The 27,697-nt window shown below is 43.8% G+C and overlaps 1 protein-coding gene across 2 annotated transcripts in view; it reads right to left on the bottom strand.

Annotated features, from left to right (window-relative positions):
* The window catches only part of znrf1 (zinc and ring finger 1), a 59,579-nt gene extending 40,080 nt beyond the window's left edge, over positions 1–19,499 (bottom strand). For both annotated transcript variants that reach the window (XM_072663963.1, XM_072663962.1), the window contains exon 1: positions 19,097–19,499. In XM_072663963.1, the coding sequence (XP_072520064.1) occupies positions 19,097–19,499 (403 nt within the window). The remainder of the gene's footprint in view (positions 1–19,096) is intronic.
* Positions 19,500–27,697: the final 8,198 nt, after the last annotated feature.

Below are 27,697 nucleotides of genomic sequence, written 5' to 3'. Positions count from 1 at the left end.
AGCCTTAATAATCCCCAAAAATGCAATATGTCTACACCATACCAGGTCTAATCACAACCTTAATAATCTCCAAAATAATCAGAAAGATCTACACCATACTAGGTCTAATCACAGACTTTATCTTCTCCAAAATAATTAGACAGATCCACACCAAAAAAGGTCTAATCACAACCTTAATAATCTCTAAAATAATCAGACAGATCTACACCAAACCAGGTCTAATCACAACCTTAATAATCTCTAAAATAATCAGACAGATCTACACCAAACCAGGTCTAATCACAACCTTAATAATCTCTAAAATAATCAGACAGATCTACACCAAACCAGGTCTAATCACAGCCTTAATAATCTCCAAAATAATCAGACAGATCTACACCATACCAGGTCTAATCACAGCCTTAATAATCTCCAAAATAATCAGACAGATCTACACCAAACCAGGTCTAATCACAACCTTAATAAACTCTACAATAATCAGACAGATCTACACCATACCAGGTCTAATCACAGCCTTAATAATCTCTAAAATAATCAGACAGATCTACACCAAACCAGGTCTAATCACAGCCTTAATAATCTCTGAAATAATCAGACAGATCTACACCATACCAGGTCTAATCACAGCCTTAATAATCTCCAAAATAATCAGACAGATCTACACCAAACCAGGTCTAATCACAACCTTAATAAACTCTACAATAATCAGACAGATCTACACCATACCAGGTCTAATCACAGCCTTAATAATCTCTAAAATAATCAGACAGATCTACAGCAAACCAGGTCTAATCACAGACTTTATCTTCTCCAAAATAATTAGACAGATCCACACCAAAAAAGGTCTAATCACAACCTTAATAATCTCTAAAATAATCAGACAGATCTACACCATACCAGGTCTAATCACAGCCTTAATAATCCCCAAAAATGCAATATGTCTACACCATACCAGGTCTAATCACAGCCTTAATAATCTCTGAAATAATCAGACAGATCTAAACCATACCAGGTCTAATCACAGCCTTAATAATCTCTGAAATAATCAGACAGATCTACACCAAACCAGGTCTAATCACAACCTTAATAAACTCTACAATAATCAGACAGATCTACACCATACCAGGTCTAATCACAGCCTTAATAATCTCTAAAATAATCAGACAGATCTACACCAAATCAGGTCTAATCACAGCCTTAATAATCTCCAAAATAATCAGACAGATCTACACCATACCAGGTCTAATCACAGCCTTAATAATCTCCAAAATAATCAGACAGATCTACACCAAACCAGGTCTAATCACAACCTTAATAAACTCTACAATAATCAGACAGATCTACACCATACCAGGTCTAATCACAGCCTTAATAATCTCTAAAATAATCAGACAGATCTACACCAAACCAGGTCTAATCACAGCCTTAATAATCTCCAAAATAATCAGACAGATCTACACCAAACCAGGTCTAATCACAACCTTAATAAACTCTACAATAATCAGACAGATCTACACCATACCAGGTCTAATCACAGCCTTAATAATCTCTAAAATAATCAGACAGATCTACACCAAACCAGGTCTAATCACAGACTTTATCTTCTCCAAAATAATTAGACAGATCCACACCAAAAAAGGTCTAATCACAGCCTTAATAATCTCCAAAATAATCAGACAGATCTACACCAAACCAGGTCTAATCACAACCTTAATAAACTCTACAATAATCAGACAGATCTACACCATACCAGGTCTAATCACAGCCTTAATAATCTCTAAAATAATCAGACAGATCTACAGCAAACCAGGTCTAATCACAGACTTTATCTTCTCCAAAATAATTAGACAGATCCACACCAAAAAAGGTCTAATCACAACCTTAATAATCTCTAAAATAATCAGACAGATCTACACCATACCAGGTCTAATCACAGCCTTAATAATCCCCAAAAATGCAATATGTCTACACCATACCAGGTCTAATCACAGCCTTAATAATCTCTGAAATAATCAGACAGATCTAAACCATACCAGGTCTAATCACAGCCTTAATAATCTCTGAAATAATCAGACAGATCTACACCAAACCAGGTCTAATCACAACCTTAATAAACTCTACAATAATCAGACAGATCTACACCATACCAGGTCTAATCACAGCCTTAATAATCTCTAAAATAATCAGACAGATCTACACCAAATCAGGTCTAATCACAGCCTTAATAATCTCCAAAATAATCAGACAGATCTACACCAAACCAGGTCTAATCACAGCCTTAATAATCTCTAAAATAATCAGACAGATCTACACCAAACCAGGTCTAATCACAACCTTAATAAACTCTACAATAATCAGACAGATCTACACCATACCAGGTCTAATCACAGCCTTAATAATCTCTAAAATAATCAGACAGATCTACACCAAACCAGGTCTAATCACAGACTTTATCTTCTCCAAAATAATTAGACAGATCCACACCAAAAAAGGTCTAATCACAGCCTTAATAATCTCCAAAATAATCAGACAGATCTACACCATACCAGGTCTAATCACAGCCTTAATAATCTCTGAAATAATTAGACAGAGAGAGAGAGAGAGAGAGAGAGAGAGAGAGAAGGAGAGAGGGAGAGAGAGACAGAGAGATAGGGAGAGAGAGACAGATGGGGAGAGAGAGAAGGAGAGAGGGAGAGATAGGGAGAGAGAGAGGAGAGAGAGAGAGATAGGGAGAGAGAGAGGAGAGAGAGAGAGAGAAGGAGAGAAGGAGAGAGAGAGAGAGATAGGGAGAGAGAGAGAGAGAGAGAGAGAGAAGGAGAGAGAGAGAGAGAGAGAGAGAGAGAGAGAGAGAGAGAAGGAGAGAAGGAGAGAGAGAGAGAGATAGGGAGAGAGAGAGAGAGAGAGAGAGAGAAGGAGAGAGAGAGAGAGAGAGAGAGAGAGAGAGAGAGAGATAGGGAGAGAGAGAGAAGGAGAAGGCCATTCACAGACAGTCTTTGAGTGTCTAGCCGGTGTCAGAGATGAGTGTTTGAACTTGTTTTAAAGCTCAGAACACCAGCAGATACAGCCGGTGTCTCCATACACACACACACACACACACACACACACACACTGAACATATTATCACACTAAACACACTAAACACACACCACTGCTCAAACCCTCCTCTTCAGGAGCAGACAAGTCAAGGACGCTCCCCACTCACTGGCTGCCAAGTGCTGTACGGCAGTGAGCTTTAGCGTGTTTAGTGTAAGGTGATGGGTGTGTGTGTGTGTGAGTGTGTGTGTGTGAGTGTCTGTGTGTGTTTGTCACTTACAGATGTGTTAAAGCTGTATTCAACAGCCCTGTGTGTGAATGAAAGAGCACGACGGAACTGAGACAAATTGAGAACGAGAGTCGCTCAGATGTGAGTGTGGAGTATTTGATTGCATTCAGCCACACAAGAGCATCTGTGAGGTCAAGATGTTGATGTTAAATGATTAGTTCTGCCCCCCCCCAACTCATCCCAAAAGTACTGGATGGAGCTCCACCACCATCATTCCAGAGAACACAGTTCTTCCACTGCTCCACAGCTCCTCAATGCTGGGGGGCTTTATACCCCTCTAGCCCACGCCTGGCATTATTAGGCAGCATGGAGCCAATAGGGTCATGATGTAGATCTGCTCCAGAGGGTCCTATTCTATTGGCAGTACTTCTTCTCTACAGGGACTAGATAAGCTGTGTGTGTGTGTGTGTGTGTGTGTGTGTGTGCATTTGCACATCTGTGTCAGCAACGGGCGCAACCTGAATTTATATATATCTTGTGTGATGGTGGCGTGTTTGACGTCGTTCTTTCACACCTCTCAGAGCTCCTCGTCCAGCCAATCAGAGACGGCCGCACCTCATCACTCCCCGCGAGGCTGGAAACGGAGAAATCGGCCCAAACATGGGTCTTCCCATGACATCACATCCAACTCTCTCTCTCTCTCTCTCTCCTTCTCAACTCACAGCAACTCTTTACCTTCAGCCGGAAAAGAACAGCTGTTTCCATGGCAACAGCAGAATGAGAGAGAGGTAATGACATGGAGAGGAAAAGAGGGGTGTGTGTGCTTGTGTTTGAGTGTGTGAGGGTGTGTGTTTTGCATGTGAAGGGTGGTGGGGGGGGGGGGGGGGGGTTCTTTGACAGGAGCTCACACACTCATTGCTTTCCTTCCATAAACTTCCTGGTATAAGCATGTCAGTCGGAGGGATTCGTCACAAAGGTCGCCAGAGAGGCGGATTCGCCAGCCGCCATCGCCGTCTGCGGACACAGGACACGGAAATGTGGAGCTGGAGGAATGGGAGTGACCCTGTGTCTCAGCTGACCTGTCTATGCTCTGCCCACAAACAGCTGAGGTTGGGCAGGCTTTACCCAACACTGGTGACATCTGGGACATCTTGTTCCACCCATGAGCTGCTGCCAGGGATCGAATCGATAATCAGCCGGGCCAATATCTGTCAGTCGGTTCGATGACCCGCCCACAGTCTTACTGGATTGGTCGAGACGAGTATGATGCATCAAATTCTACCGATCAAAGCTTCAGTGCCTAAATAGTAGGGTTTCCATACACCCACCTGCTGAAAGCCTCGTGTGATGCGGGAGTCAGATAGCGGGTGGGAACTGGAAATAGGGACTAAATTAGGGACAAAAATGGGGAACAACTCAGGGACGTCCCAGTCCGATCCAGGAGATTGGAATTGGATCTGATCCAGGCATGTTTTAGTGGACTGGGAATCGGCTATTGTAAGCTGTACTTTACTGTTCTAGCAAAACACTCTCCGGCGCCCTCTAGGCACCATTAAAAGACATTACTGCTAGTCTGCACAGAGCGCTGCAGTTCCTTGTTTAATCACTAGAGGGAACTACAGAGCTCATGCATGGCAGAAAGCAGAAAGCCATCACAGCCAGTGATGTACTCTGCTCTGTGCGATGTGGGGGAAACCCTCACCAGAGTGCGTCACTCAGCCCAGTACAGTGAGTATCAGAACTCAGCAGAGCTAGCAAACACTGCTACCCACCCAAAACAGCCAGCAAACAACGCACACCACGTTTAACCACCACCCAGGTCATACCGCTCTGCCATCAGCGGCCTGAGTCTGAGTGAGCACAATTGGCTGTGCTTTCTCCAGGTAGGTAGATGGCGCTCTCTCCCTTCTGTCATCACTCTTAAAGCGATGTTGGCCGGCACAGGCGTGTGTTAGCTGGTGCGGTGGTCTGACTTCAGATGTGTCGGAGAAGACGTGTGCTCGGTCCCTACCCTTCCAGTTTCGGGAGCAATGCTAATGCTAGGGTGCGCTACGAACGGGTGGGTTAATTGCCCAGCCTAACGTGCAACCACGGCCTGTGGCAAAGGGCAGATCCGTCTAAATGTCCAAATATTTATGGCCACCCCTTCTAATGAATGCATTCAGCTACTTTAAGTTGCACTCATTGCTCACACAGATGTGCAAATGCACACACACACACACACACAGACAGCTTGTCTAGTCCCTGTAGAGAAGTACTGCCAATAGAATAGGACCCTCTGGATATATATTCTATATGGAACGATACGCATGATTATGGATCTCCGTGAACAGGCCAGAAGTGAGCAGTGAGGTCTGTAATGTGGACGCAGGTTTAGCCTCTGCTCTGTAGCAACAGTTGTCATGGCCTCCTGCTCCCAGCTGAACTGGTCTGTCATCTACAAGCGAGATTCTGGCAGCTGTCACTCAAACAGTGCAGCCCGACACACGTCACAGACAGGCGGAGAGGGAGGGAGGGAGGGAGGGGAGAGTGCAGTGTCTCTCTATCTCTCTCTCTCTCTTGCCTCTATCTCTTACCTTCTCTCTCTCTCTCTCTGTCTTATATAGCCTCTCTCTATCTTCACCTGTTTCCTATTCAGACTGCCTGTGTCTCTCTCTCTCTCTATTCTGACAGCTAGTCTCTCTACCTCTCTCTCTGTCTTATATAGCCTCTCTTTATCTACGCCTGTTTCCTGCTCTCTCTCTCTCTTTTTCTCTACTCACTGCCAGTGTCTCTCTCTCTTATATAGCCTCTCTCTATCTCCACCTGTTTCCTATTCTGACTGCCAGTCTCTCTCCCTCTCTCTGTCTTACATAGCCTCTCTCTATCTTCACCTGTTTTCTACTCTCTTTCTCTCTTTGTCTATAACTCTCTCTATCTCTCTCTCTCTCTCTCCCTTTCTCTCTCTCTTCTGACTGCCTGTCTCTCTCCCACTCCCAAATTTTTTTTCTCTCGCTTTGTCCCTCTCTCTCTCTCTCTCTGTCTTACATAGCCTCTCTCTATCTTCGCCTGTTTCCTACTCTCTCTCTTTTTCTCTACTCACTGCCTGTGTCTCTCTCTATCTCCAGTTGCTTCCTATTCAGACTGCTTGTCTCTCCCTCTCTCTCTCTCTGTATTCTAACTGCCAGTCTCTCTCCCTCTCTTTCTGTCTTATATAGCCTCTCTCTATCTCTCTCTCTCTCTGTCTTTCGCCTCTCTCTCCCCTTCTCTCTCTCTTCTGACTGCCTGTCTCTCTCCCACTCCCAAATTTTTTTTCTCTCGCTTTGTCCATCTCTCTCTCTCTCTCTCTCTCTCTATGTATTACATAGCCTCTCTCTATCTTCGCCTGTTTCCTATTCTCTCTCTTTTTCTCTACTCACTGCCTCTCTCTCTCTCTCTCTTTCTGTCTTATATAGCCTTTCTATCTTTGCCTGTTTCCCACCGTCTCTCTCTCTCTGTCTCTTTCTTTGATGAGAGCAGTGTGTGTGTGTGTGTGTGTGCGCGCTGTGGGGGAGGCTGGCTGGTTTGAGGCCGCATGCGAGCGTGCATCTTGAAAACAGCCGTGACAAGCGACGGGGTTGTCACAGCAACAGCCGCCCTCATTCAGTCCTGCAGTGCAGTGCACGCTCGTGTGTGTACGTGTGTGTGCGCGTCATGCGTGTCTCCTCGACTGCCTGTCTGTGTTTTTGTTTACAACATGTCATGTATGTATCTGTGTGTGTGTGTGTGTGTGTGTGTGTGTGTGTCGGGGTGTATCGATACACGCAGGCTCAGATCCTGCAGAGCTCTGATTGAACACAGACTGCTCTACATCTCCATACACTCCTCTGAGTGTGGCTGCTCTTCCCTCGGCTATTTCTGACGCCCCTTCAGCCGTACACCTCCACTGGCTGCTAAATTCCCCTAACTGACTGTTTTTAGCCTGCTAGCAGCAGAGGAGCAGCTTACTGTGTCTATATTAACCTCCTCCAGCTCAGCCGCACCACCGAAAAACACCAGCTATATCCCAACTACTATTCAGTCCCTAGAATTACTTACAGAGGATGAACTGTGCATCATTCACTACCTACTACACAGTATTCAGAATCCACTATAAATTACTCCAGAATTACTTACGTTCATCCAGTGTCTGTTATGAATTGTTTAGTATCTACTTTAACTCATTGAGTAACTACTATACATAATTTATGATCTACTATACATTATTCACTATTTACTGTGAATTATTCAGTATTAATTATGATTTAATACCATCTATTATGAATGATTCATTATCCACTAAGAATTATATAGTGTCCACTATGAATTGTTTAATAGTAATGCAGTATTATGAATTACTCATTAACTACAGTCTATCCAGTATCCATTATGAATTGTTTAATGTCGACTGACTTTATTAACTAATATAAATGATTCACTACCTACTATACATTATTCAGTATCCACTATATATTACTCATAATTCATCCACTATGAATTATTCATTATCTATTATGAATGATTAGGTATGAACTATGAATTATTTACTATTATGAATGATTAAGTATATATTATTAATTATTTACTATCTATAATGAATGATTAGTTATCCACTATTATTTACTACCTATTGTGAGTTATTTACTACCTATTGTGAATAATTTACTACCTATTATTCCTTATTTACTATCTATTATTAATAAAGTATCTATTATGAATTATTCAGTATCTATTATGAATTATTAAGTATCCACTACGGAACAAATTGAGTTGAACTAACTTTGAGTTGTCCTGGTTCTGTATAGAACCACTGTACTAAAGAACTGGAATATGAGTAAGTCAGTAAGTAAGTCAGCGTGCACTTCCCTAATGTGAACCACCACACTAGTGTCTAGTCAGGAGATTCTGCTGGGTGTGTGTGAGTGTGAGTGTAGCTTTGCATATCTCACACACTGTGATGAGCTAAGGGGAACTGAGCAGGAAGCAGAGAGAGAGAGACAGAGAGAGAGAGAGAGAGAGAGACAGAGAGAGAGAGAGAGAGAGAGAGAGAGAGAGAGAGAGAGGCAGAGGCAAAGGAAAGCAGAAATAAATTGAGAGTGACCTATATTCCTGAATCCCGCTGCCAGACAGAACGGAGCAGATGTTTCACAATCCCATCACTCCTAAAAAACTCTCCATCAAAAAAAACAGAAAAAGAGAAAGACATTCTGAAGTGGAACACGGTCTGCGAGGCGGCTAATGCTGTCAGGACCTGCGTTTGAGCTCCCGTTAGAGGCCCGAGGTCGTGCCATTGTGTTTTGCAAGCCCAGACGCAGTGACCCAGACTGAGGGGGGCAGCGACCCGGCACTCACGTGAGTGAGAGAGCGAGAGAGTGAGAGAGTGATTACTTACTGTCCTGATGGGTGAGCGATTACTGTGGCCCACCGCCGGAGAGTAATTAATCAGGCGCCTGTCTTTAATGTGCCTGTGAGCCCACACTAACACACACACACACACACACACACACACACACACACACTAACACAGGTGACTTACGCATAAAACCACTATGGCAGCCGGGGCCAACACCTCCCAGAGTGTTTAACACGGTCTCACCTAGCATGTCACTGGAGGTACATTCACAGACACAGCCTCTCAGTCCAGTTCAACTGGGAAATGCCATCAAACATCCCAGCATAAAATTCCAGTACAAAATTCCAGTACAACATTCCAGTACAAAATTCCAGTACAACATTCCAATATAAAATTCCAGTACAACATTCCAATATAAAATTCCAGTACAACATTCCAGTACAAAATTCCAGTACAACATTCCAATATAAAATTCCAGTACAACATTCCAATATAAAATTCCAGTATAAAATTCCAGTACAACATTCCAGCATAAAATTCCAGTGTAAAATTCCAGTATAAAATTCCAGTAAAAAAAAAAAAAAAAAAATCCAGTATAAAATTCCAGTGTACAATTCCAGTATAAAATTCCAGTAAAAAAAAAAAATTTAAATTCCAGTATAAAATTCCAGTGTAAAATTCCAGTATAAAATTCCAGTACAACATTCCAGCATAAAATTCCAGTATAAAATTCCAATATAAAATTCCAATATAAAATTCCAGTATACAATTCCAGTATAAGATTCCAATATAAAATTCCAGTGTAAAATTCCAGTATAAAATTCCAGTATAAAATTCCAATATAAAATTCCAGTGTAAAATTCCAGTATAAAATTCCAATATAAAATTCCAGTATAAAATTCCAATATAAAATTCCAGTGTAAAATTCCAGTATAAAATTCCAATATAAAATTCCAGTCTAACATTCCAGCATGATTCAATGGTTAAGATGTAAATCATTCAGATTGAGTTCGCTGTAAAAAGCTCTGAAAAAGCGTACTGAGTCAGAACTGTTCTAAACATCTAATTGGACAAAAGTATTGGGACACCAGCTCATTCATTGTTTCATCTGAAATCAAGGGTACTAAAATAGTTTCTCCTGCTGTTGTTGGAGTAACTCTCTCCAGTCCCTACTGTCCAGGGAAGAAGAAGGCTTTCTACAAGATTTAGAGTAGAACATTGCTGTGAGGATTTGATTGCATTCAGCAACAAGAGCGTTAGTAAGCTCAGGATGTTGGATGACCACCCGTCCGCAAAAGTACTGGATGGAGCTCCACCATCATCCATCATTCCAGAGAACACAGTTCTTCCACTGCTCCACAGCTCAATGCTGGGGGGCTTTATACCCCTCGACTAGCCCACACCTGGCATTATTAGGCAGCATGGAGCCAATAGGGTCATTCAGTTTATCTGCTCCAGAGAGTCCTATTCTATTGGCAGTACTTCTTTCTCCACAGGGACTAGACAAGCTGTGTGTGTGCACCAGCAACAGGGGCAACTTAAAGCAGCTGAATGCATCCTTAGAAGGGGTGTCCACAAACATTTGGCCCACATAGTGCAGAAGCATCTTGGGACAGCGCTGCTTATTTTCAGCCACGTTTTCAGTTCTATTCACTGGGATATGAAAAGGATAATAGGAAAATCAGCACCCTCACCGCGCCGGGTCTCCTACACGTGCGTGTGGATCACTGTTAGTCGGGGAGATCATTTAAATTTTCGCTCCAACTAAAGCCCTCGCTCTTAGCAGGCTGAGTAACTGAGTAAGCCTTCGTAGTCCCGCATTAAGCCTGATCAATAACGTCTTCGATCAAAGGAAACGCCACTAATGCCGGGCTTTTAACCAGGTACAATTACTCATCATTTCATCTGAAGCCGTAGACCTGAAGCTCGTCCCTCAAGGACGCGGAGATCTGAAGAGGACGAGAGCCAAATAGCAGCAGCGAGGAAGGACGTCCAGTCCAGTCCAGTCCAGTCCAGTCTTCGCCGTAAGTCACGCCGAGGGCCTGGTGATATATTGAAGAGATGAACTCGGTTTTACCAAGCATGGTCAGCGCTGAGGCGCTGTTTACATTACAGCTGACGCAGGGAGCGGCGAGACATGGCGCAGACGAAACCCAGTAACTAGAGAGCGCGCTGTGAACGTTTAGACTGGGTTGTCCTCCGTGTGGAAATTTAAGGAAATGGCCAGTTAAGGACTTCTGTGCAGTAAAGCTGCTAAATCTTGCTGGACACCATTTATTCATACTAACTAATATACTAGCTCGGCAAGCTGCCACTGATATGCCCCTTGATCAGAGAGCCTCAGGGTTATGGGTTCAGTACCCAGGCTCGGCAAAGATGTCACTGTTGGGCCCCTTGAGCAAGTTGGGCCCAACAGTGGCAGCTCGGCAAGCTGCCACTGATATACCCCTTGATCAGAGAGGCTCAGGGTAATGGGTTCAGTACCCAGGCTCAGCAAGCTGCCACTGATATACCCCTTGATCAGAGAGGCTCAGGGTAATGGGTTCAGTACCCAGGCTCAGCAAGCTGCCACTGATATACCCCTTGATCAGAGAGGCTCAGGGTAATGGGTTCAGTACCCAGGCTCAGCAAGCTGCCACTGATATACCCCTTGATCAGAGAGCCTCAGGGTAATGGGTTCAGTACCCAGGCTCAGCAAGCTGCCACTGATATACCCCTTGATCAGAAAGGCTCAGGGTAATGGGTTCAGTACCCAGGCTCAGCAAGCTGCCACTGATATACCCCTTGATCAGAGAGGCTCAGGGTAATGGGTTCAGTACCCAGGCTCAGCAAGCTGCCACTGATATACCCCTTGATCAGAGAGGCTCAAGGTTATGGGTTCAGTACCCAGGCTCAGCAAGCTGCCACTGATATGCCCCTTGATCAGAGAGGCTCAAGGTTATGGGTTCAGTACTCAGGCTCAGCAAGCTGCCACTGATATGCCCCTTGATCAGAGAGGCTCAAGGTTATGGGTTCAGTACCCAGGCTCTGCAAAGCTGTTATTGTTGGGCCCCTTGATCAGAGAGGCTCAGGGTTAAGGGTTCAGTAACCATGCTCGGCAAAGATGTCACTGTTGGGCCCCTTGAGCAAGTTGGGCCCAACAGTGGCAGCTCGGCAAGCTGCCACTGATATGCCCCTTAATGCCCCACTGTTGGGCACTGTTGAGCTCAAGGGTACTGAACCCATAACCCTGAGCCTCTCTGCTCCCCGGGTGCCGCAGCAATGACTGCCCACCGCTTCGGGCACATGTGCTCACTGTCACTGTGTGTGTTGGATCACTAGTGTGTGTATGTGTATGTGTGTGTGTGTGTTCACTGCATGGATGGGTTAAAGGCGGAGGCCACAGAGGTCATCTGTGTCCAACACTAATGATGAATCTGGATGTCTTGTCTTGTCCAGTGGCGATACATGACTTTATTTAGTGCGGTGACTCGGCGATTTGTCCGACTGCAGTTCAGATCCGTCCTCTGAACTGAACAAAGCATCTTACACGATGCAGATGGAGCAGGTTTAACAGAGGGGCTGAAGAACGACCTCAGACAACAGCGCTATTGTCTTATACATGCAATTAAAAAGCTTAAGCGACAAGAAATAATTACACTGCTGTCTGAGAGGGCTGTTCAGATAAGGCCAGGCGTGTGTGAGGTGTTCGCCCATGTGTGAGAGCGGGTGATATAGAACAAAAAACAACAACACGCGACTTAGAGGCGCGAGAGCTGTCCAAAACTGTCCAAAACCAGCACTTCACAAGTGATTGCCACGCGACTGTGGAGCATTTCCACCTCCACCGTCATTCAATCCAAACATTCATGAAAAACATGGCGATGCTATGTGATGTGGTATGATACACTATATGTCCAAATGTTTGTGGACACCCCTTCTAATGAATGCATTCAGCTATTTTAAGCTGCATCCATTGCTGACACAGATGTGCAAATGCACACACACACAGCTTGTCTAGTCCCTGCAGAGAAGAAGTACTGTCAATAGAATAGGACTCTCTGGAGCACACACACATGAATCTATTGGCACTACTTGGGCTAGAGGTAAGCGCAAGGGACGATATATTTTATGTGATCAAATTTGTTTTCATGAGTATGTTGTCGATATCATCAGTACTTGAAGAACACTGACCAACTGCGTGTTTGATTACAGAGAGTGTAATAAGACAGAGGTTGGGAGACTGTCTGGATAGCAGATTTTATCATATATAACATTTATCATGATAAATGTTGTTTATCGTAAAAATGTCCTGAAATATCATGACATTGACATTTTCTTTAGCATATCGCCCAGCCTATATACTAGAGGGGTATAAAGCCCCCCAGCATTGAGGAGCTGTGGAGCAGTGGAGCTGTGTTCTCTGGAATGATGGTGGTGGTGGAGCTCCATTCAGTACTTTCGAATGGGAAGTAGGGAGTTGGAGTTATCCTGACTTCACTAAAGCTGTTGTCTTGAATGCAATCAAACCCTCACAGCAATGCTCCTCCAAAATCTAGTAGAAAGTCTTCTTCCTTGGATAGTAGAGACAGTTACTCCAACAAAAACAGGATCAACTCTTTTTAATATCCCTGATCTCAGAAGAAACCAAGAGGGGTGTCCACAAACATTTGGACATATAATGTCTACTTAGGCCTTACAGAGGAAAGAGTCTCCCATGCTTAAAACCATGACACGGGCCCGAGAAGGGTATCTCCACTACCTCCAGATCTGTCTCTAGCTACTCGAGCATTTCGTGGCTTTGCCCCACTGAAAATGAACAGCACCTGGTCTCGTGTCTCATGCAGTAGACACATGGACCTTCTGACTAAGTGAACATGTTCAGCAGAGTGGCCGGAGACCAAGAGACCACAAGCAACAGTGTTAGGGTCTTACACACACCATTCAAAAAAGGTCAAGTGATGACAAGTAATTACACTGATATCTGAGAGGGCTGTTCAGACTGGGCCAGGTGCTTCTGAGGGTACATGTGCATACAGTCCAGTGCAGAGGTCAGAGGCCTCCTTTCACACATTTAATGTCCAGTGTTTAGAACGTCTACCTGGAGAATTCGATTATTCTGATTGGTAGATAGTAGGGATGTCGGATGTATCCGATCTAGTAGGGCTGACTCAGGCATGTTTTAATGGATCGGGTCTTGGCTATTTTAATCCCAGTCCAGTTCCGAGTCTTTGTTTAAACCAAGGTGTTCAGAGCGGAGCCATTAACGGGCATCATCCTCAGCCGGCTGCTGCGGCGGTGCGGAGGTTCCTCAGAAGGTAAATAAAGGAGGAATAAGAAGGAATAAAGAAGAGTCTGCAGTGTGGAGCTATTTTACAGTGAAATGTGAATGTGAAAACAGACCATAATATCTAAGGGTGGGTTTACAAATCCAATTATCATTTAAATGACCCGATATCAATTTCAAAGATCCCAAGATTGATCTCCCCCATTAGCCTATAGCCTATTCTCCCCCATTAGCCTATTAGCCTACATATACGTATATTTGTTTTTATTTCTGATTTCTCCTTAATTTATTATTTAATTATCCAACCCATACAAATTCTCTCCCTCCCCCATCACATGTAACTCCTCCGACACTAGTGAGGACGAGACCAACACACACCCCCTCCGACACCTGCCCCTCCTTCCTGGAGGGAAGCGCCGTATACCCGGCTCTGACGCACCGGCTAGCAGATGCCAGTGACGGCCAATGCTGCACAAGTGTGATGTGGGGGGAGAGAGAGCACCATCAACCCACAATAGAGAGAGCAAGGCCGATTGCGCTCTCTCGAGGACCCGGCTGCCGATGGCTAGCGGCGTGATCGGGATTCAAACCTATGCGTATATCTTTAACCCCCATTAATGGTGCCTGACCACCCCTGCATTTTCATGCGGTGAGATCTGACCTGCACATCAGTTAAGCATGGATGGAGCTCAAGTGAAGTGATAGCTGGACATCCAGAGCAAAGGATTCGTACCGAACAACAACGGCTCACTAAATCGACGACGAATGGAGGCTCGTGTCTCGTGTTTTATAGACAAGGCCAGTTAAAACCAGTCACACTGCCAGTAACCTCTCCGAGACGATACAAGAGCTTCCTTACAGACTGCTGTGAACATGAGCCATGTGAGCCACATGAGCCGAAAATCTCTTTCCATATTCAAACAAACCTGTTATAATAAATGAGACTTAAATGAATCAATATCGAACTGAATAGAATTGAAACCTTGTGAATCAGAATCGATTCGGGTCGAATCAGTTTTGATACCCGGCCCTTCATAAAACTCTCACTGAAATGTTCTGTTTTGCCAGCGGGAGAACCGCTCGCCTTAAACCAGCACTAAGGAACCCATTCAGAACCGAGTGGAGGCTAACGCTAATGCTAACACACACATGCTATCTATAGAAACCCCAATCACACACACAAAGCACATTCACCCACTATAAACCAGTTACTACACACCAGTAGACCAACAACCACAGATACCAGTCCAGAGTGTGTACCACTACACACTTACACACACACAGAGGAAGTGATCAGACTGCAGTGTTGTAAAGGAGCTGGGAGCTGATTGGTCAGGGAGGAGATCAGACTGGATTAGAAGATATTAAACACTATAAAACATCATTTTAAGAAAAGTCTCGACTGAACTAAATCAATCAGAAAGTCTGATTATAGAAACTGAGACTGAAAATAAAGGATTTTACTGAACCCGTTAATCAGCAGCTCGTCTGATCTAAACTGTGGAGCTGGATTATTATTCATACACACACAGATCAGATCAGATCTGTATCAGCTGATGCTCAGCATTAAGAGACTTGGATCGGATCAGGAGCTAAAATAACCTAATCGGGACGTCCCTACTAGACTAGTATTAAAAGCTGAGTCCTCAAAAATAAACATCCTGGTCTTTGTGTGTTTCTATAGCCCTGATGGTGGAGGCCCAGGAGCTGAAACGCACAGGTTACCAAGAAAAGTGTGGAATTCTCTTCAGATTTAGCTGGATTTACTCTTTTCTACAGTCTCATTTCTTTAATAGTAAACCAAGCACCTTGTAAGACAGTGAAGTTGCTCAAACCTTTAGAAAACATTAGAAAACTGAGCCCATTCCACAGGCAGGCTGAGGAGAGACCACAGGCAGGGGTGTCATGACCTTACCCATATAATGACAGGTTAAGCGATAAGAAATAATTACCCTGTTGTCTGCAAGGGGTGACCTAACATAGTAACGACAGGCAGAGCAGGTCAGATGTGCTACCCCACCCCACACGTTTCCTGAGTCTTTGAAAATTAAAGTAAACTACTTCAAAAAACGATACCGCTGCTTTCTATCATACTTCATTTCCCCCCGCAAGTCCTCTTATGACATTTATATTGATTTAATTAATGTATTTCATTTTATATATTCCTTTTGTATTCCTTATGTATTTTTCTGTGTATTTCTTTTCTCTGTAAAGTCCACTTACGTATAATAAACTATAATTAATATTTACATTACAAATGTCCACTCTCTGTTTATCCGTTACAATTAAACAGTCTGATTCTTGGAAGGCAGTAAGGGATGAAGTGTGTTGGGGGGTGGGGGGAGTCTAATAAAAATGGAGGAACATAGAAAAAGATTGATGTACCTGTGCTGGATTGAATAAAAATCAATTCTTGTTGAATAAAAAAATAAATAAAAAAGTAATTTTATTACGGTGCCTTTACGATAAAAGATATATGTAAACGAGCTCTGTTCTGATTGGCTTTACTGTACTCTCTTACTGTATTAGGCTGTTGTAAGCTGAATTGGTGGATATATATATATATATATATATATATATATATATATATATGTATATATACTGTATGTACGTTTTTAGTGACATCACATAAAACTGTTTGAAATTCACTTTTTTTATATGATTAACTTTAATAATGTAAACAAAAAAACAAACTCTAAAAAGATATTTTTGGATTTTTGTAATATATATTTTTGAGGGGACCTTGTTATGAGCCCTTTGAGACTGATACTATATGTAACTGACCCCTGATTGGTCTGATAGGTCCTGTGATTGGTACTGTACAGACAGAAGAGTGAGTGGTATGTATTTCAATATATAAGCCCTTTGACACTGATATTTGTAAATAACCTTGGGTCTGATTGGTCCTGTCCTGTGCCTCATTCAGAAAAGCAGTCCGGACCGTACAGATCTAAATGTAAATATGCCGATGTCACAAGCACAGCAGATTTTACAGGAGTGGGTGTCATGTTTTGAAACTTGTGAATTTTACTACGCCCTTGTTGCTGTTTTCTACATGATATAAGCTCTTTAGGACTGATATATGTAAATGACCTCGGTTCTGATTGGTCCGGTGTTGGGATGGAAACACTCCATATAACTTCAAAGTGGGCGGGGATAAACTGCTATAGGCTGAACAGGTGGCTATATGTAAATATGCTGTACTTTATGACATCACAAAAACAGTGAATTCAAAACAGGTTGATATGAAACATCAAACAACTGTTTCCTTTATTGTCTGCATGATTTTTCCTTGTTATGAGCCCTTTATAACTGATACTTTATGTAAATGACCTCTGGTCTGATTGGTTCTGTATTGTGCTTCAGGATGTTTTTACAGCTTAGTGTTCATGTATGGACTGTACAGATGGAGGGGTGAGTGGTATGTATTCCAACATAAAAGCCCTTTAAGACTGATATATGTAAATGACCTCTGGTCTGATTGGTCCGGTGTTGTACCTCATTCATGAAACCTGTTTGGACGGAAACACTCCATATAACTTCAAAGTGGGCGGGGATAAACTGCTATAGGCTGAACAGGTGGCTATATGTAAATATGCTGTACTTTATGACATCATAAAAACAGTGAATTCAAAACAGGTTGATATGAAACATCAAACAACTGTTTCCTTTATTGTCTGCATGATTTGTCTTTGTTATGAGCCCTTTATAACTGATACTTTATGTAAATGACCTCTGGTCCGGTGTTCCTCATTCATAAAACCTGTCTGGACGAAAACACACCATGTAACTTCAAAGTGGGCGGGGATAAACTGCTATAGGCGGAACAGGTGGCTATATGTAAATATTATGTATATGTAATATATATATACACATAATATTTACACACGTTTACACATACTATTTGTATATATATGTAAATATTATGTATATTATATATATATATGAATTTATCACAGGTTATTTTTGATGATTTAAGCCCTTTAATAAATCCCCGTCCAGACAGTGTGGATCATGTCCAAGACCTGGACCGCACCCTATAGATCCACCACCTGACGGCTAACAGTGCTGACCAGGAGCACACGCATTAATCTCCCAGGCCCCACAGAAGGCCTCGATAGCCTCTTAAGCAGCTCAGTGACGGTGCTCCGTCACCAGGCGCTCAAACTGTCTCCTTCACCTGCTGCTCCAGCCCGGTCTGTCTGAGTGGACCCAGCAGACAGAGGCGAAGAGGGTAAACAGTGCACCTGACATGCTCCTCTCTCCGGAGGCCTCATTTATAGGTTGTAATAATGAGCACACTTGGGGGGTGATGGAGGGAGGTGGGGGGGTAGGACCGGTGTGTCGTCAGCATGCTGCAGCTGGAGCCTTGCACGAGACCCGGTTTGTCTCACACACACACACACACACATACACTGTCGCCTGAGGTAAGCGGATGATAAGCACCTCACCACCACCTCCACCACCTCTCCATAATCACACACTAATTGTCTCAGCTAGATTATGGCTGTCTTATTAACGTCATTTCTCTCCACCAGAGAGGGAGGGGCAGGGTTCTTGCTGGGTTCGGTTCGGTTCAGGTTCTGTTCGGTCCAGCACCTCACACCAACCCGCCCTGCGCACCACAGACATCAGTGATGATTCAGTTGGCTTGGGTTTTAGCAAACCGATTCTTTTTCTTCAACGATTCAGTTCTGGTAAACCGATTCTTTTGAACTGTGCGCTTCAACGAATCGAATGATTCAGGTTTGCACTGATTCATGAATCAAACCAAGTGTATCGTGATCCCCTGCATTACCAGTGACTCCAAGTGTGTCCACAAAGCCTCGTTCTGCTTTCGATTCACCGAGGAGTCGGAGTTGAAATACAATGAACTGAAGACTCACACGACACCACGAACAAACGGATGGAGATCAATACTGATATTGATCTCCATCCGTTTTAGGTTAAATCGTGAAAACAGATTTATAGAATTATTCAGTTCAATTATTCAACAACACGAACCTAAACGTTGCGTAGATGCTCCACAAAGGGACTCGATTCCTATGTATCGGTTCCCGAGGAACCGATTCCATTCCGATCTAGACGTCTCTCTGCATCCACAGCTTGCACGTGCAAACAGGGGGTAAAACAGAGCACACTGCAACAGAACGCACCCCTCACTGACCCCCCAACCACCCCACCCACCCCCACCACCCCAACTTCACTCAGGACTCACCGCTGTGTGCGCTGAACCACCGGGGCGCGATGTGCAGGGGTAACGCGTCCGCCAGAGAGGCGCGGGAGCCCAGGTACAGCACGCCGTCCGTGTGGTGCCCTGCGCCGGTTGTGTCCTGGTATCCGTTGCCGTGAGCCGAATCCGAGCCAGATCCGCCTCCGGCCCGCTCCGAGTCCGTCGTCGCGCCCCGCGCGGTGTAAAAGCCGAAGGGCACGGCGGCGTTGTGGTCGATGCCCATGCCGGCCACGGAGCTCACGGACCGGCTGCGGAGCCCCATGGTGCCGCCGCCGGCTCCGGCTCGATAGTGGCCGAAGTGGGCCGAAGGGGGCACCGCACTGTCGTCCGTTGACACGCCGGGAAAGGCTCCCCGGGGCCGCCCCGCCGTGCTCTGTTTGCCCCCCATCCAAGGTGGACGTGGGTGGGTGTTGGGTGGGGGGGGGGGTGGAGAGGAAAAAACAAAAAATAAAAAAACACAAATAAAAAAATAAAAAAAGACAAATCGGTTCCGAGGACTTTCACTGGAACAGACCCTGGATGTCAGGCTGTCTAGAGCAGCTGCTGCTGTGGCGAGCAGACCCGACAGCCCATCTTCCAGCTCGGATCATGGGCGACCTGAACGTCTCGGTTCACCTCCAGCGGGACAGACAGGAGCAGAAGCCCAGAAATGCCCCCAAATCTACCCCCCAGCAGCAGACTGGCTCGACCTGAGGAAGCCGAGACACGGCGCAACACGTCTCCCCCCGGCAGGCGGGCTGGCAGGCGGGCAGGCGGGCTGGCAGGCGGGGTGACAGGCGGGGTGACAGGCGGGCTGGCAGGCGGGACACAATCACAACACACACGGTGACAGCCTAACAACGACGACAGGTCCGCGGTGGGCTTCGACTGTGAACCTCTCTCCCTCTTCTCTTCACATTTCAGCACCAACGGCGCGACCCAGCAGCCATGGCATCTGTTGCTGGCCGTGTTTCCAGCGGCGTCGTTCCCCGCGTCCCGCTCGCTCTCCGCCAGCGCGGAGATTCGGGTCAGTGTGCGCCGCTCCCTCCCTCGCTCCCTCCCTCGCTCCCTCGCTCCCTCACTCAGAGCCGCTAGGGGCTTATTTTTCTCTCCACACCCGTTTTCAGACAAGGCCCCGCCTCCTGCGCCCGGATTGGATAGTCAGTTTCCCGCCTTCTGTGTTGGGATTGGATAGTAGTTTGGTGGATCTGGCATTAGCAGTGCATGGACAAAAGTATTGGGACACCTGCTCATTCATTGTTTCTTCTGATATCAGGAGTATTCGTGGTTTTGTTGGAGGAACTGTGTCTGATGAATCTTGGGGGAGCACTGCTGTGAGGATTTGATTGGATAGTAGTTTTCTGCTTCCTGTGTTGGTATTGGATAGATTGGATGGTTCCCACCTGCTGCATTGGAATTTAGTAGTTTTCCAAAACGTTTTGCAAAAAGTTATTTCCCAACATCTGCATTGGGATTGGATAGTAGTTTCCCACCTTTGACATTGTGATCGGACAGTCATTTTGTACCTGCTGTGTTGGGGTGGGATAGTAGTTTCCCAACAGCTACATTGGAACTGTAGTTTTCCACTGACGATGTTGGGATTGGATAGTAGTTTCCCACCTTCTGTGTTGAGATCAGATAGTAGTTTCCCAACATCTGCATTGGGATTGGATAGTAGTTTCCCACCTCCAGTGTTGAGATCAGATAGTAGTTTCCCAACATCTGCATTGGGATTGGATAGTAGTTTCCCACCTCCAGTGTTGAGATCAGATAGTAGTTTCCCACCTCCAGTGTTGAGATCAGATAGTAGTTCCCCACCTCCAGTGTTGAGATCAGATAGTAGTTCCCCACCTCCAGTGTTGAGATCAGATAGTAGTTCCCCACCTCCAGTGTTGAGATCAGATAGTAATTCCCCACCTCCAGTGTTGAGATCAGATAGTAGTTCCCCACCTCCAGTGTTGAGATTAGATAGTAGTTTCCCACCTCCACTGTTGAGATCAGATAGTAGTTCCCCACCTCCAGTGTTGAGATCAGATAGTAATTCCCCACCTCCAGTGTTGAGATTAGATAGTAGTTTCCTAACATCTGCATTGGGATTGGATAGTAGTTTCCCACCTCCAGTGTTGAGATCAGATAGTAGTTCCCCACCTCCAGTGTTGAGATCAGATAGTAGTTCCCCACCTTTGCCATTGTGATTTGACAGTAATTGTATACCTGCTGCTTTGGGATCAGTCTCCCACATACAGCACTGGAATCATGCAGTAGGTGGGGATCAGATAGTGTTGGGATCAGATAGTAGTTTCCCAACATCTGTGTTGGAATTGGATAGTAGTTTCCCACCTGCTGCATTGGAACTGTAGTTTCCCACCTTTGCCATTGTGATTGGACAGTAATTTTGTACCTGCTGTGTTGGGGTGGGATAATAGTTCCCCAACAGCTACATTGTAATTGTAGTTTTCCACTGACGATTTTGGGATTGGATCGTAGTTTCCCACCTACTGCATTGGAATCTGTAAGTAGTTTCCCACCTCCGATGTTGAGATCAGATAGTAGTTATCCAACATCTGCGTTGGGATTGGATAGTAGTTTCCTAACATCTGCATTGGAATCAGAAAGTAGTTTCCTACCTCCAGTGTTGAGATCAGACAGCTGTTTCCCAACATTTGCTTTGGGATGGAATAGTAGTTTCCCCACCTACTGCATTTGGATTGGACATTTTCCACCCTACTCCCACTGGTAGTTTATGTCACCATAGCAACCACAGACCAGCAGACACTGGGAGTGCTAGGCTACAGTGTGAGCAGCTGGTGTCGTTATAATCATATTTAGTGTATAAAACTTCATCTGAAATTAGAATAATAGAGTTAGCTCATATTTTGAGTCTTTAATGACATTCAGGGAAGCGTGGATTAGAGTACCACACTAAATATTTTCAACACAAGTGTCAACAATGTGGACAAAAGTATTGGGACGCCTGCTCATTCACTGTTTCTACTGAAATCATGGGTTTTTAAAAGAGTTGATCCTGCTTTTGTTGGAGTAACTGTCTCTACTGTCCAGAGAAGAAGACTTTCTACTAGATTTTGGAGGAGGAGCATTGCTGATGATGATCACCAACCCACCTCATCCCTAACTCCCCAATGCATGGCAACCCCTTAAGGCAGGGTGCCAACAGATTGATGTTTATTCTATATCTACTCCAGAGAGTCCTATTCTTTTGGCAGTACTTGAGCAGCAATGGTGCAACTTAAAGTAAGCGAATGCATTTATTAGAAGGGGTGTCCACAAACATTTGGACATATAAACTTTTATATGAATTATTATATGAGTTACTTATATGTATTATTTATGTTAATATATATATATATATATATATATATATATATATATATATATATTTATCTGAGCAAATAAACACCTCACAAAGCTTTTGAACAGCCTGTAAAACACGTGTGTGTTGTGTGTTTAGATACACACTAGGTGGGCGGGATTGGCCGAAAACGGGTGGGAATAAAAGCCGTCTCGCTGCTGCTGCTGAGAGACAATGGAGAGGCGCAGCGCGCATGCGCGGATTAGCAGCAGCAGCATCAGCAGCAGTGGCTGTGCAGAGCTGCAGTTATCTCCCGTTTATCTCCCCAAACAGCCCAGTGTTAACAGAACTGTGCAGTTCCCCCCCACACACCACCCAGACTGACCCTTACTGCCCTTTACTGCCCCCAATAAAGTGTTAATAAACGCTAAACATTAAACAGGTGCGATTCAGTGATGCTAATATACAGCATTAATGAAGTTTACACTGAGCTGCTGTGTGTGTGCTGGCCATGCTGTCTGACACTGCATTAGTGAACCAGCAGCTCAGGCCAGTTAGCATCTGGAGAACAATTATTTATATTTATTATTTATATAGAGATAAATTACACATTGTAGGTTTTTATACTCTCACACACACACACACACACACACACACACACACACACACACATATACAAATACAGAGCAGATGTGCCCTTATCAGACATGCACATGATAAGGTAATGCATTATTTAGGATCAATATCAATGAATGTCACGGTCTAGACGCGTGCCACCCAGCAGAGCACTGGAACAGAGCCGCAATCACAACACACAGGCCTGTGAGAAATTAAAGGGGAACGTACTGTCGCCTTTTTTTTGTCGAATTTCCGCTGAATTGAATGTGTGAGATGTAAACACAGCATTTCAGACTTGGGGGTTTGCTGTGAAATTGTGGTTTGCTGCAGAGAAACGCACCAGCTCGTATTTCTTTACAGTGGTGATGAATGGAACCAGGCATCGTCGCCATGACAACCACACAAATATAGCCATTTTACTGACTTCCCAAACCCACCAGAGACACGGAATAAGTATTTAATATGGAGAGTCTAATATGGAGTGCTGATGGTGGTGAAATAGTGGCAAATCAGGAAACAAAGCTGTGTGTATCGAATCAAACTGATCAGTAGAGCACTTTTTACAACCGGCGTTGTCACAAAGCAGCTTTAGCCGATCAGTAATCAGTAAAAAGACAAGAAATCTACAACATAAGAGGACATGGAAACCTCATGAAGACCCCCGCTGAGCAGCCAGAGCCCACAGAGGCGAGGAGAACCTCCCTCAGAGCTGGAGGAAGAAACCTTGGGAGGAACCAAGACTCACAAATGGGACAAGACCCGTCCTCCTCTGATCAGAACTATTGATGAATTATTAATAAAAGCCACAGAACCACCACATAAGACTGCTCTACTGCTCAGGTGTGCAGCATATTCATAATCATAATATGATCATCATAATAATCATGGTGTAGTATAAATTAATATAGTCATAGCAGTGATGGTCAGAGTAATGGGAGTAGTGATGGTGGTATTAGTAGTGGCAGGTAGTTAAGAGTCCATGTAGACACGTAGCAGTGGCAGGAGGGTGTGCAGCTGGCCCGGCATGGGTGGTGGGGGAGCCTTGTGGGTGGCAGCTGGTCTGATGCAGGTACCTCAGCGGTCGGGCGCTAATAAAAAAAAAAAAAAATAATAATAAATATATATATATATATATATATATATATATATATATATATATATAAATATATATTTTTATGTATATATATATATATAATTTAAGTCAAACCTGTCTCAGACATATTGAATAGCTGTGTATCAGACATCAATATGCAGCGTATTCATAACCAATGGTGGAGCTTTTAGAGGAGGTAAACTCCGTCTGGATGCATTCACCCCCCAGGTGAATTCCCCCCAGTCCTAATTTCTCTAGAAAGCAGTGTTTCACATCAAATCCACTGGAAATGATTACTTTTTAATATATTTTGTTCAACTTAACTATTTAATGATGCATATATTTACAAAATAAATGGCAAAAAAATGAAGCAAGGCCTGATTCCAGTCCCGTCGTCCTCCTTTCAGAAGTGAAGGCCTCATGTGAACGCTGCATGGTGTGGTCAGAAGAGTTAGGCCGCATGAATACAGAGGTGTTGTGAGGGGTGTTGTGAGGGTGTGGACACACCCAGCTACTTCACGATACACCATTTGCTGATACAGATGTGCAAATGCACACACACACTCGTCCAGTCCCTGTAGAGAAGTACTGCCAATAGAATAGGACTGGAGCAGATAAGCATCATGACCCTATTGGCACCATGCTGCCTAATAAAGCCAGGCGTGGGCTAGTAGAGGGGTGTAAATAAAGCCCCCCAGTATTGAGCTGTGGGGCAGTGGAAGAGCTGTGTTCTCTGGAATGACTTTGTTTATAATCCAACTGTTTAATTATGCATATATTTAAAAAAATAAATGGTTAAAAAATGAAGCAAGGCCTGATGGCAGTCCTGTCTTCCTCCTTTCAGAAGTGAAGGCCTCATGTGAACGCTGCATGGCTGTAATGTCTGTAATGCTGCAGCTTTGCATATTCCGTTGTGGTCAGAGGAGCTAGGCCGCATGAATACAGGGGGGTTGTGAGGGTGGGGTGGCGCTGCAGGTTAATACTAAGGGCCTGTGACTAACAGGGGCCCTAAATCAATGTATTTTGGGGTACTTTTGGAGTTGTGGGGCCCAGGGTAAACTCTCTCCATGGGGCAGCTCCCGGGCATGCATATACACGATAGATGTGTGTGTGATGTGGGCAGGTGTTTAGACAGTCAGTAAGAGCACACACACACACCATAGCTTGACCTACTTCTACACCACATGTCCAAAAGTATGTGGACACTTGTGTTTCATCTGAAAGCGAGTGTATCCACAGGGACTTTACATTAGATATTGGAACATTGCTGTGAGGAGGATTCGATTGCATCCAGCAATCACAAGAGCATCCGTGAGGTCAGGTGCTGACCCCAGAGTGATGGTCGCAGTTCTGCTGCCTCACAGCTCAACCCTGGGGAGCTTTATACCCTTCTAGCCCAAGCTTGGCATTGGGCACAGTGACCCTAAGCTCACGTGCGGTGGCTCCAGAGCATCCCAGTCTATTGGAAATGCTGTTCTATGGAGATTAGACAAGACCTGTGTACCCCTGAACCCCTTATGTGGGAATGAACTAATTACAGAGACCGTCTGCATACTTTTGGACCCTGCATGAACTGCTCATATGCCGTACTGTAGACATCTGCAGTGCATCACGATTCAGGATGAAATGAGGTTATAGGCCTGTCAACAATGTATAAGGGGTTCTAATAATGAGAAACGAAAATGAGAAATACTGAGAAACACAGAGGAATTGCGCCACCTGCTGGACAAACTCCGGCTTCCCTAACCAGTTTTTAATGATTTAAATATGATCACGACATGCTAACACATTCCCACGTGTTCTGCCTTGTTCATGTCTTTGAATAGAAGGACCACTACAGAAGTGCTAAGAAGAAGGCTGAGGCTCAAATGCACCGTGCTCCCTGCATGCTCCCTCCCTCCCTATAATGGGGTACAGGGTCATTTGTGCCCTGTATGTCTCAGCCTTTATTAATAACGGCTAAACTAAGCTTACTTGACATAAATATCCTATTTATTTTCAAAGGAAACCGAGATTATTTTTTTATTATCGTGACTTATGTAGTGCACTATGAAGGGCCAAGGGAGACATTTGAGACGAGGCCGCAGCCGCTTTATAAACGACATTAGCAAATCAATTACACGACGACAGTCAGCATGAAAATATTATAAATAATAATAAACTAAAAAATGAACTACATATTTATAGTAAATAGTTCACCCACGTGTGTGTTTGAAGAGACGCCCCATCACAAAGGAACCGAGAAGGCGGCTGCGTTTCAAATGGATCAACCTCCCTGCATAGTGCATTTACAGTGATGTACTCTGATCATGTCAGATGTCTTGGCTACTAACTAGTTGGCTACTAATTAATGACTGGGCGTATAGTGTACAATTTGCCAGCGGCAGCCGTTGCTAGTGTTATTAATTTGGGATCTACGCAGTGCACTATGTAGGGGCTATGTAGCCATTTGAGACGTTAGCTGTGATGCGTTCCCAGTGTGTATATATATATATATATATATATATATATATATATATATATATATATATATATATATATAAAGCAGCTATACTAATAAAACCAATAAAATAAAAAAAACAACTATATATATATATATATATATATATATATATATATATATATATATATATATATATATATAAAGCAGCTATACTAATAAAACCAATAAAATAAAAAAACTACTAAAACCAACTATATATATATATATATATATATATATATATATATATATATATATATATATATATATATATATATATAGCCATCGATAAGGGTCGATAAGACGCCATTGTTTTCTCTATATAACATAATTATATTTAACAATTATAATTCTACTGATATTTTACTAGTATGTGTATATATATACATATATACTAGTAAAATATCAGTAGAATTATAATTGTTAAATTGCTTTTGCCTGCTCGATGTGATCGGCGCGCTGTTGCTAGTGTAAATACTAAGTAGTGCACTATGTAGGGACTACGTAGCCATTCGAGACGAGGCCGCAGCCGCTTTATAAACGACATTAGCAAAACAATTACACGACGACAGTCAATATGAAATTATTATAAATAACAATAAACATATTTATAGTAAATACTTACGTAAACACGTGTGTGTTTGAAGAGAAGCACCATCCGGGAAGACGGTGCACTAAACTACCGAGAAGGCGGCTGCGTTTCAAATGGATCAACCTCCCTGCATAGTGCATTTACATTGCTGTACACTGATCATGTCAGACGTCTTGGCTACTAACTAGTTGGCTACTAATTAATGACTGAACGTACAGTGTGCAGTTTGCCAGCAGCAGCCAAGTGTTGCTAGTGTTATTCATTTGGGATCTACGTAGTGCACTATGTAGGGGCTAGGTAGCAATTTGAGACGAGGCCGCAGCCGCAGCCGCTTTATAAACGACATTCATGAAATTATTATAAATAATTATAAATATATATGCGAAATGTATAAAAATAACAATAACACACTAGAATTGTACTATATATTTATATAATTATGTTCTATAGAGAAAACAGTGGCGCTCTGCGATCGATGGCTTTGGCCTGCTCGATGCGATCGGGGCGCTGTA

The sequence above is a fragment of the Salminus brasiliensis genome, chromosome 19, assembly GCF_030463535.1.
Source record: "Salminus brasiliensis chromosome 19, fSalBra1.hap2, whole genome shotgun sequence".
NCBI classification, from domain to species: domain Eukaryota; kingdom Metazoa; phylum Chordata; class Actinopteri; order Characiformes; family Bryconidae; genus Salminus; species Salminus brasiliensis.
Note: the sequence above shows the minus strand (reverse complement) of the source record. Positions and strands in the feature narration are given on the sequence as shown.